Below are 9,461 nucleotides of genomic sequence, written 5' to 3'. Positions count from 1 at the left end.
AAAACTGAAGCCCAGGGCGAAGATGGCCACGGCTTTTTTTCCGGGCGCTGCCAGCGGCTACCAGCTGCCCAGCGCTTAGCCTCTGCGTCACCAGGGCTCCTTCTTTGACGAGCCGGCTCACGGCTCACTCTTCCACAAGCATCCGAGCTCCTCCCTTTCCACTTGGCTCTGAAACCTCAGGCCGAGGGTCTGGCCTGCCTGGAGGCTGGCCGCTGGCCGCTAACCACAGCCCCCGTGGCGCTCAGAACATGCAGCCTCCCAGGTCTTGAGCCAACATTACAAAAGGTCACCGTGCCCAGGGAGGAGTCTCGGGGAGGGGCTGAGCTGGCTGGACGGGGGCTGTGTCCCCTCCTGCCACCCGTGGACTCTGTGGAACTGGCCGGGTTGTTTCCTGGAGCTCCCACTGGGAGTTGCCGTGGCCCCATGGGCTGCGGGAGCTAAAGCTGGCCTGGGAGCTGGGAAGGCAGCAGAAGCAACAGGGGTAGCCGTGCAATGGCTCCTTTGCAGAAAGGAGGCCATTCGTGGACATGGCCTCCTGATCCTCTGGGAAGGAGGCAAGAAGCAGAGGGAGGGGACGCTGAAAGGAGTGACCCAGGCTGTGTGGCTCAGACCTGGGCGAGCTGCTGCCCCCAGAGAGCCCTCACTGCCCACAATTCCCTGGCCCTGCCCTGCATGCCAACAGTGTCCCCTGGGGCCCTCAGGTTGAGAGACGTGGCAACATTAAGAAATGCCATTGCCCCTTGGCCTGAGGAAGTAGAGACACCACAAATTACCAGGTTACTTATCAATATCACAAATATTACTTATCAAGCTACTCAGAGAGAGGCTCACCCACTTGCCTTCTCCTCCCTCCTTCCCTCCCACAATGCCCCTCTCCCTCAAGGGAACAGCTGGTTTAACTCATATCCATTTTTTCTCTCTGTAGCTGAGTGGAGTCTTCTCAGAAGCTGAGACACTCACTGAGCAAGAGGTGGGGCAACGCTGGACCCCAGTGTCAGGGCCCCCGAAGACAGGGCTGACTTGGGGAGGCAGGGGCTCTGGATACTGTGGTGGCCCTGCCACTTGTGCTTGGTCTCTGCCGTCAGCCACTGGGTAGACACAGGCGACGGATGACCAGTGCTCCGGGCTATTTGAGTGAAGCCAGAGACAGACCCAAGAGAAACCAGTGGACTGAGAGCATCCTTCACTGCCTGCTAACACAAGTCCAGTTTTCATCAGCATCTCCCCAGCACGCTGAGGGTGGATGTGTATGTTTCTGCTAAAGATGTAAGCCAGTTTGCTTTTAAACGGAACCACTCAGACCCCCGTCCTCAAAGCATTTTCATCTCACCATGGTTACCATGTGTTCCTACAATCAACTCAATGTTAGTTGACTTTTCCAAAAACCTCAGGGCTGGCCGGCCAGGGCAGGGGACAGTGAATGGGAGGGAGGGAAGGAAAGCCAGCCTCGGAGGAGGACTGGACTACAGCCTGGAGGGTGGGCCTCATCCTTAGTCTTGAATGTCCCCCTTTCGGTCTCTCTGGAAGAGGACGCAGATAGCCTAAGGATGGCCAAGCCAGCTCTGCTTCCCACTGAGCATGTGCAGCAAGAAGGCGCTGCACAAGCCATCACCAGTGCCCCACAGCCGACCCCAGACTCAGGTGCCCCAGGGCCCTCCTTCGGGACATCCCTGGGGGTCTTCCTGACTCCCCTGTTGGCTCCTGCTCAGCAGAGGACCCTCCCAGGGCCAGGGCAGGCCGGCCCATGGGCCAGTACTGGGGCCAAGGCTGCGACACTGACCTGGCAGAGGGCCCCAGGGGATGGAGGGCGGGCAGGTTTTAGGAAGATGATCTCTGAACCTTCTCCTGCCTCATCACACAGATAAGGGCGCTGTCGTGCGGCTGGGCTGGGGCATGTACTTACACTGCTGGGGTGCAGGGTGGGCAGCGGCAGCAGCAGCAGCGGGACCAGGATAACCAGCAGCAGGTTGCGGGCTCCGAGCAGACCCCTCAGCAGGCCCATGGTGGACCCGCCCTCGTCTCCTTGGGGACCCTTGGGGAGCTCCCTGTCCAGAAAGATGTCTGAAACTTCCTGGGTGAGCTTCTCCTGAGACGGCTTCTCTTCTGCCTGGGGGGCCGGCAGGAGACAGGTACACCCCCCGGGACCCCAGCGGGCTGCGTCCGACCTTGGTCTTCTGCTTAGACGGGGTTGGCAAGCGTGCTCTGATGGCAGCAGAAAGGCACTGGGACAGGACAACCAGTGGGGGCACAGCGCGGACCCCCTGGGCTCGCCTAGCAGTTGACCATCTTCATGGAAGACATCCGCCAAGGTCCGCCCCACCAGGTAGCAGGACCCCTGGGCCGCCGCTGTGACCTTCACAGCCTCTCCACCATGGCGCCTCCCTCCGGAGGTCTCCTTTGGGGGAGGGCCAGCTGTGGCTCCTACCTGTGCTCGGGGACACCCCCTCCCTCCAGGCAGGCCCCTGAGCTCGCCAGAGGCACAAGTGGATGTGAGGTAAGTCCGCTGCCTCCTCCCAGGGCCTGCCGCCTCCCTCCTTCAAATGGGCTTCACACTTACAGCCTCCCCGGAGCACAAAACGCTCCGAAGACATTCCTTTTTGTCCCAGAACAAACACTTGCTAGGGGCCCACCTTTGACTTCAGCGCACCTATGGGAGTCCAGGATGGAGCTGGCTGCTCCGCCCACCGCTCGCAGCCAATCAGCGGGGTGCAAAGACCGGCCCATTCCTCGTCTCGGGTGGCTCAGGATTGGTCACAGCAGGGGCCTGCTGAGTCCGTGGAACCAAGGCCACTTGCAAAGCAGAGCTTATTTTCCAGTTTCTGCAACAAACCACCCCGGGGCTCAAGGAGGACCAACATTGTAAACACGCTCCGAGCCCTGCTTTACTGCTCGGGGACCTGGGCCCAGGAGCCTTCCCTCCAGGGCCACCTGCTGACCTAACCCCCATGGAGATGCATGTCCGTGGCAGAAGGAATTTGGAATATTCATCCCGGAGAAAGTGGCCCCAGACTGCCCAGTTGTAAAGCCGATCAGACATCCTCACTGGTCGGGATCATTTGCTTCAGAGCCGCGGTGAAACGCACCAGACCATGAGAGAGACTACAGAATCCTTCCTAGGGAGCACGGAAACTTCTAGACACCAGTCTCACCAGGAGGCCCTCTGAGCCCCACAGGAGTCGGGGGTGGGGCAAATGACTAAGTGAATCAAAAGGTTGGGGGCTCAGATCCACCTACAAGTGCCTCAGAAGAGAGGCATGGTGATCTACTTCCCAAGGAGCAGGTGTCTGGGAAACACGTGATGAAGAAGGGCCAGGGGAGCTAGACTGGTGGCAACAGAGAAGGCAACAACCAGGGGGCAATCAAAGAGGGTACCGACACACGTAGCTCATGGGCACCAACATGTTAGAAAGAAACTATCAGATGGGAACCTAATTTACGGTGTCAGCTCTCACCCCCCAAATCCAGTAGAACATTAACATTAATAATAATAAAAGGATAAAGAATCCCCCCCCCCCATGGAGAAGTTGTATGCTGACATGCACACAAGGCCATCGTGAGCCAGATGTGATTCCTTGGTGAAGGGCATGTTGGGAGCCCAGGTGGCAGTGGCCTTCCGGGCTGGCAGGTATTCGGATGGCCCTCTCTGAGGCTCCATCCCGAAGGAATCCACAAAGAAGAGAGAAGAAGGGGGGCTTGGGACAGCAGGGTGACACTGGCACATGGGTAGCTGGACCCTGGACTTTCTTCTGCTTACAGCACAGAAGGAGTCCTAGTGGTACAGTCAGTGGTTTAGACATTGGACTGCTAACCGCAAGGTTGGTGGTTCAAAATCACCAGCTGCTCTTTGGGAGAATGATGAGGCTGCCTGCTCCCGTAAAGGTGGACAGTCTCAGTCTCTCCTCCGTGCTGTGGAGGTTACCATGAGTTGTTACAGAGCTGCCACGAGTTGAAAGGATCCATGGCCGTCGGTGGGTTACAGAACAAGAGAAGTGGTCCTCCTTGTCCTCGGACAAGGCGTGCGAATCTGGAGGAGAGGAAACGAACAAAAGGCGGGGAAGAACTCACCCCCCAAACCTTCCAGAAGTGGTGGTCCTGGGTAGTATTGCCTTGACTCCAGAGATGCTGAGCTGGGCCAAGGAATTGTGAAACACTCTTTTGAAATTCACAGAACACCAGGAATGTATGTCAAGACTTGCAAGTCCACCAGTTGGAAGTTCCCTGAGGCGAAAAGGAAGGACCCAGGCAAACCAGTCCTTTGCTTTGAGACCTGTGCAGTCCTGTCCCCACCAGCCCTGGTCTCTCCGACATGGTCTTGCCGCATTAGCTGGGCTGACTTCTTCAATGCGAACCAAAGACTGGCTACTGTATTTACTGCATTCTGGCCTGGTTTTCTGACGCGGTTTTGAAACTCCAGATGAGTGGGCCCACATGTGTGATGTTTGGGTTGCAAAGATTAAAGAGCCGTGGTAATCGTGAACAGCTGGGGGCCAGGCGGCCGCCCGCTGGGTGCTGAGTTAGCTGTGCAGACAACAACCGCGCTCAGCCTCCGAGCGAGTCCAGATTCCTCTGCTAGAGCTCATCTGAGATAACAGGACTCTGGCATCCCTGAGAATGCGTCCTGATGTGTTTATTGTGCTGCAAATGAAGATCTGCTCGACACAGTTGGTAACGTGAGCCCAGCAACCCAAGGACGCCTGGCACTGGGCAGATCTGCCGTGTGAGACCCAGGAAAGTGTTAAATAAAATATGTCATGTTGAGGATGAAGGTGCGCCTGTGTCAAGGTGCGCCTGCGTCAAGGTGCGCCTGCGTCAAGCCCGGTCTTATTTTCCGTGGCCTCAGATGCGTGCAAATGCTGCACATTGAATCAGAACAACGGGGAATCGGCGCACTTAAATCAGGGTCTTGGCGAAGCATATCGAATGTACCACGGACTACCAGACAGAGGGACACATCTGCTTTGGAAGACGTACAGACAGAATACTCCCAGAAGAGAGGATGGTGAGGCTTTGGACATGTCCTCAAGAAGGCCCAGTCCTGGAACAGGGACATCATGCTGGGTCACTAGAGGGGCAGCGACAAAGAGGAAGGCTCTCAAGGAGGTGGACGGACCCAGCGGCCGCCACCAGGCGGAGGGTGAGGCGGGTGCAGGTGCAGGCAGGTTTCCTTCTGTTGTGCAGAGGGCCGCTATGTGCCGGACCCGCCCGACGGCACCGCACGAGAACTAGGGGAGCCCCATCCTAAGGTCAGCAGTTCTCCTTCAGGGCTCTTTCCACCTTTCAGATGCAAGCAGCTGAGTCCACACGAATGCGGAAGTGCTGGAAACCCGTCCCGAGAAGAAGAGTGTCCTTAACATGTGTCTTCTCTGGGACGCGTCTCCTCACTGAGTCCCCGAGACGAGACCCCCTTTTCAACTAGAGCCCCGTGGAGAAGACGGAGCCCCGGAAGCCCCTGCACACAGGTGCTTGTCAATACATCTTGAGTAACCTCGGGGATGGTCATGTGGATGCTAAGAGTAGAGGAAGCTTCCAGAATGTCTCAATTCTCGAATTCCCCAGCAGTCTAGACATGGTAGAAATGGTTGCATAAGTCACAGACAGAGATAGGTCTCTGACCCCCCCACTCTCATCTGTCTGTGAGTAAGTGTGACCCCTCAATGTGGGGAGGTTGTGATTGTGCACTGTGAGTGCCCATGAGGGCAGGGGGTTTGAGAGTCTGGTTGGTTTCTGTCGGCTGGTCAAAGAGGAGGACTCGTGAGGAGGCTTATTAGTTAAATTTGCGTGTAAATGAAGTCATGGTTCTAAAATTTCTCATGGGTAGAGAGTTGAATTCGGAAGAAACCCAATGAAATCTCTTAGTTCGAGAAAATAACAAGCTTCCGTTTGTCTCTGAAATGGAAGTGGCTTTCGTTTTTCCAGCTCTTTGATCGCAGCGTACATTCAGGCTCCCCTTCATGAACACAAAGTACTTTTAATTTCAGGGGTGAATGAGCTACGGATGCTCTCCCTGTTCTGGGGGCCTTTCACATCTCCTACTCTGGAACAACCGTGTACCCATAACATTGGGGGGTCAGGCTACAGCTATAAGGCTGTCCACTTGGTGATTCTGCCTAGGAGAGAGCTCATGGGTTCATTCTGGTGGGGGAGAGGAGTCGGGGGAAGGGGGAGTGTCAAGAATATTCTAATCTTATGACCTATATATGTTTTTCTTTCTAGAAGGCTGGTCTAACCAAGAGGGGCCATGTGAAGGGGCCTTTTGGAAGGCACACAGGACAAACAGCCCCTCCTTGCCTTCTGAACAGAGAAATCAAGTATGTTTCTTGGGACCTTGCAGGGGGCCCAGGAATAGAGGTCACTGCTGACCATCTGCCCCATGCCCTTGTCCAGGAAGCATGCCAGTGGTGAAGGCAGATTGTCAGCCTGATGGCCGCCGGCCAACTCCCATCTTACGCGTGAACCTGGGCTTTTCCCTGACCACGACACCCCAAGCCGAGAGAACAACTTCAGGTGCTGCTCACGGGCCTGCTAGCGCCCGTTGGGATGGCGAGGGTGCCGGTCCATCTTAGTGAGGTTTCCCTTGTTTTCATGGACCCGGTACCAAACATGGTGCTCTTTTCTAGTGATTGGGGAGGCGAGCAGAGATGGGGGGGCGGGGGGGGGGAGCTCACACGGTAACTGGAAGCCAGTCAGAATGAGGCTCAAAGTCAGAACTGGGAAGACACCAGCTAAAGTCAGAAGGGAGGAGCAGAGTAGCCACAGGAGATTGGAACCAAACGGAGAGATGAGAGCTTGACGTTAAGAAGTAGTAGAGGCGGTTTACCGGGGAAGGAGGGGGAGTGGGGAGGGTCAGGGTCCGGAGGAGCAGAGACCAATAGTGAGGAGACTTCTGGGCCTGAGAACATCAAGGCTGCCCTTCCCTCAGATGATGAAGACTTTCTTCCGTCATCCCTGTGTTTCTCTAAGAAGACCAAGCAGCTAGGGCCAGTGGGCAAACCTCACATGCTCAAAAATATCCAAGACGCCCAGGTGAGTTTTCAACATCAGTACTGAAGGAGAGCCCTGAGCTGCTAAACTCAAGGTCAGTGGTTCAAATCCACCCGCCACTCTCCGGGAGAAAGATGAGGCTGCCTACTCCTGTAAAGAACTAACGTCAAGAATGTTGGCCTTGAGACCCATCAACCGAAACTCTAATTGACAACCGCAACTGGGAAGAGTAGTTAGAAACCTTAGGTGGGTGGATGGCGGGGTGGGTGTATTTGCAGTTGGGTTTATGTTCATGGGGGAGGAGCAACTCAGAAAAGGTGAGAGAAGGTGGTTAGAACGCTCTAAGAAACGCGATCGATGTCACTGAGTTCTACCTGCGGAAACCACAGACTTGGTGTTCTGCGGGGAATGTTCTCAATGAGCACAGCAAGAATGAAATAACGAACTAAATATGATTGGAAAGGACGGTGCCCGGTTCTCCTCTCTGGGCCCTCTGGTGCTGCCGTGGGTCGAGACCTTTCTGAGTTGGTGTGGACAGGCCGGGAAGAGCTCACCTGGAGCCGCTCGCTCTCACGGTCAGACCTCTCAGTTGCCTAAATGACTGCAGAAATCTCAGCGATGATCCCGTCCCGTGCTTTCAGCAGCACGTGCCAGACGGTAGCTGAGATCTTTAAGCACGCCACGAGCATTGAGGGGGCTGCATAGATGTGGTTTAATGAAGCCATCAAGTTCAGACGGATAAAAAAAGGGGTGGTGGCAGTTGAAGGGGGCAGAATTCCGGCTTCTGGAAATCATGTCTATTAGAAGGGCCCGGTTCTTTGGCGGTGCAACGGAGTTCCAGCCTAAGGACAGGAGGCATGGGTGGTGGGGCCTCCCCTCCCATGAGGGTGACCATCTCTGCCATAGCTTGGTTTCTCTGTTCCAAAGGCCAGGGTAAGTGAATAAATAACAGCAGGGAGGGGTGGGCTGCTCAGCACAGGGCAGCATGAACCCACCACAAAAGGCTCTTGCAGGAGTTGGGAAGTTCTAGCCTCGGCTAACTTTATGTGTCTTGGGCACAGCCCTCATTTTGTTACGCCAACTACTGGAAACTGGAAAAAATGACCACCTCCCCACCCCACCCCACCCCACCCCATACCTAGATCCCCTAGACAGAAATCAATCTGCCCCATCACCTAGGCTTCCCCAAATCTCTCCTCACTCTGGGGGGCTGTGGCCATGACTCTGGGTTGAGCAGATCTTAGATTTCTGCATGGCACGAGCTGAACCACACCATCTCTTGAGGTCACCTGAGGACACGAGTCGGATCTCAGTGTTTATCAGGAAGCTTCTAGGGATGGAGGAGTTTGGGTTCAAGTGCTCCAGCTGTTTGTTGCTATTCTCTGTAGTGGAGCCGAAGATGAAGGAGTTTCTGGTGGTTGTGTGTGTGTGTGTGTGTGTGTGTGTGTGTCCCTGCTCCACAGCCCTGTAGGAGCTGGTCCCTCAGAGGGACCCCCTGGGGCCTGAGGACCGCATCAGGTCATGCCTCAAGGCCTGGAAGAGGCTGAGCAGGGCCTGGGCCCAGACGTCCTTCTGGTGCCCGTGGGCCAGGGCCGCGCGGTAGGCTACGTAGGCCATGGTCAGGACCGTCCTCTCAAAGTCTTCCTTCCTGAGGACACCAGGGCAGCTGGAGAGGCTGGCGCCCAGCCGGCGGATGTCGGGGATGCGCTTGGGGATGATGCCATTGCAGATGGCCCGGAAGTTGGCGGCCTTCCGCAGGGAGAGCAGCTCCTCGTCCTTGAGGGCCAGCTCCAGGTCGGGGCCGATCTCCAGTTCGGCGAGGAGGAACTGGCAAGAACATGGGGCGAGAGAGAGACAGGGACGGGCATGGTTCAGGACAAGGTTTTATTCATAAGCACATGTCGCCTATGTCCCATTACCCGACAAACCAGGTGAGCACAGGCTGGCTTGTGCTTACTGACCAATCTGTTGTGAGCAGTTTCACATTTTCCACCACACCAGAGATGCTGGTGGGGTAGGCCTTACCCATTGGACTGCGACCCACATGGTTGGCAGTTTAAAATCACCAACAGGAGAAGGACTGGGCTTTCTAGTCCCACAACCAGTTCTAGTCTCAGACGCCCCACAAAGGAGTCGCTGTGAGTCCGCACTGACTCGATGGCAGTGAGAGATCGGGAAGAGAGGGCGGGTTGACTTCTCTCTCTCTCCCAATCCGACAGCCCCTTCCTACAGAATCAAAGCCTCTTTTCAAATCGACAATCTTAACCGGAAGGAAGATCCAATAAGCAGTGGTAACCCCCAAACCAAATCCCTGCCATTGAGTCATTCTGACTCACAGCGACCCTGTAGGGACACCCCCTCTGGGTGTCCACTCTTTTTTTTTTTTTTTAATCATTTTATTAGGGGCTCATACAACTCTTATCACAATCCATACATACATCAATTGTGTAAAGCGCATTTGTACATTCATTGCCCTCATC

General features: G+C 55.6%; 2 protein-coding genes across 2 annotated transcripts in view; both read right to left on the bottom strand.

Moving 5' to 3' along the window:
• The window catches only part of SLC13A4 (solute carrier family 13 member 4), a 39,135-nt gene extending 36,588 nt beyond the window's left edge, over window positions 1-2,547 (bottom strand). Inside the window, exon 1 of the mRNA XM_045288920.1 lies at window positions 1,904-2,547. Within this exon, the coding sequence (XP_045144855.1) occupies window positions 1,904-2,002 (99 nt within the window). The 5' untranslated portion in view covers window positions 2,003-2,547. The remainder of the gene's footprint in view (window positions 1-1,903) is intronic.
• A 5,577-nt stretch (window positions 2,548-8,124) lies between these two features.
• FAM180A (family with sequence similarity 180 member A) overlaps window positions 8,125-9,461 on the bottom strand; it is an 8,965-nt gene continuing 7,628 nt past the window's right edge. Inside the window, exon 3 of the mRNA XM_004707900.2 lies at window positions 8,125-8,808. Within this exon, the coding sequence (XP_004707957.1) occupies window positions 8,464-8,808 (345 nt within the window). The 3' untranslated portion in view covers window positions 8,125-8,463. The remainder of the gene's footprint in view (window positions 8,809-9,461) is intronic.

Source organism: Echinops telfairi, unplaced genomic scaffold, assembly GCF_000313985.2.
Source record: "Echinops telfairi isolate 266 unplaced genomic scaffold, ASM31398v2 ScPeMD7_23;HRSCAF=83, whole genome shotgun sequence".
In the NCBI taxonomy this organism is placed as follows: Eukaryota; Metazoa; Chordata; class Mammalia; order Afrosoricida; family Tenrecidae; genus Echinops; species Echinops telfairi.
This window is presented reverse-complemented; position numbering and strand designations above follow the sequence as displayed.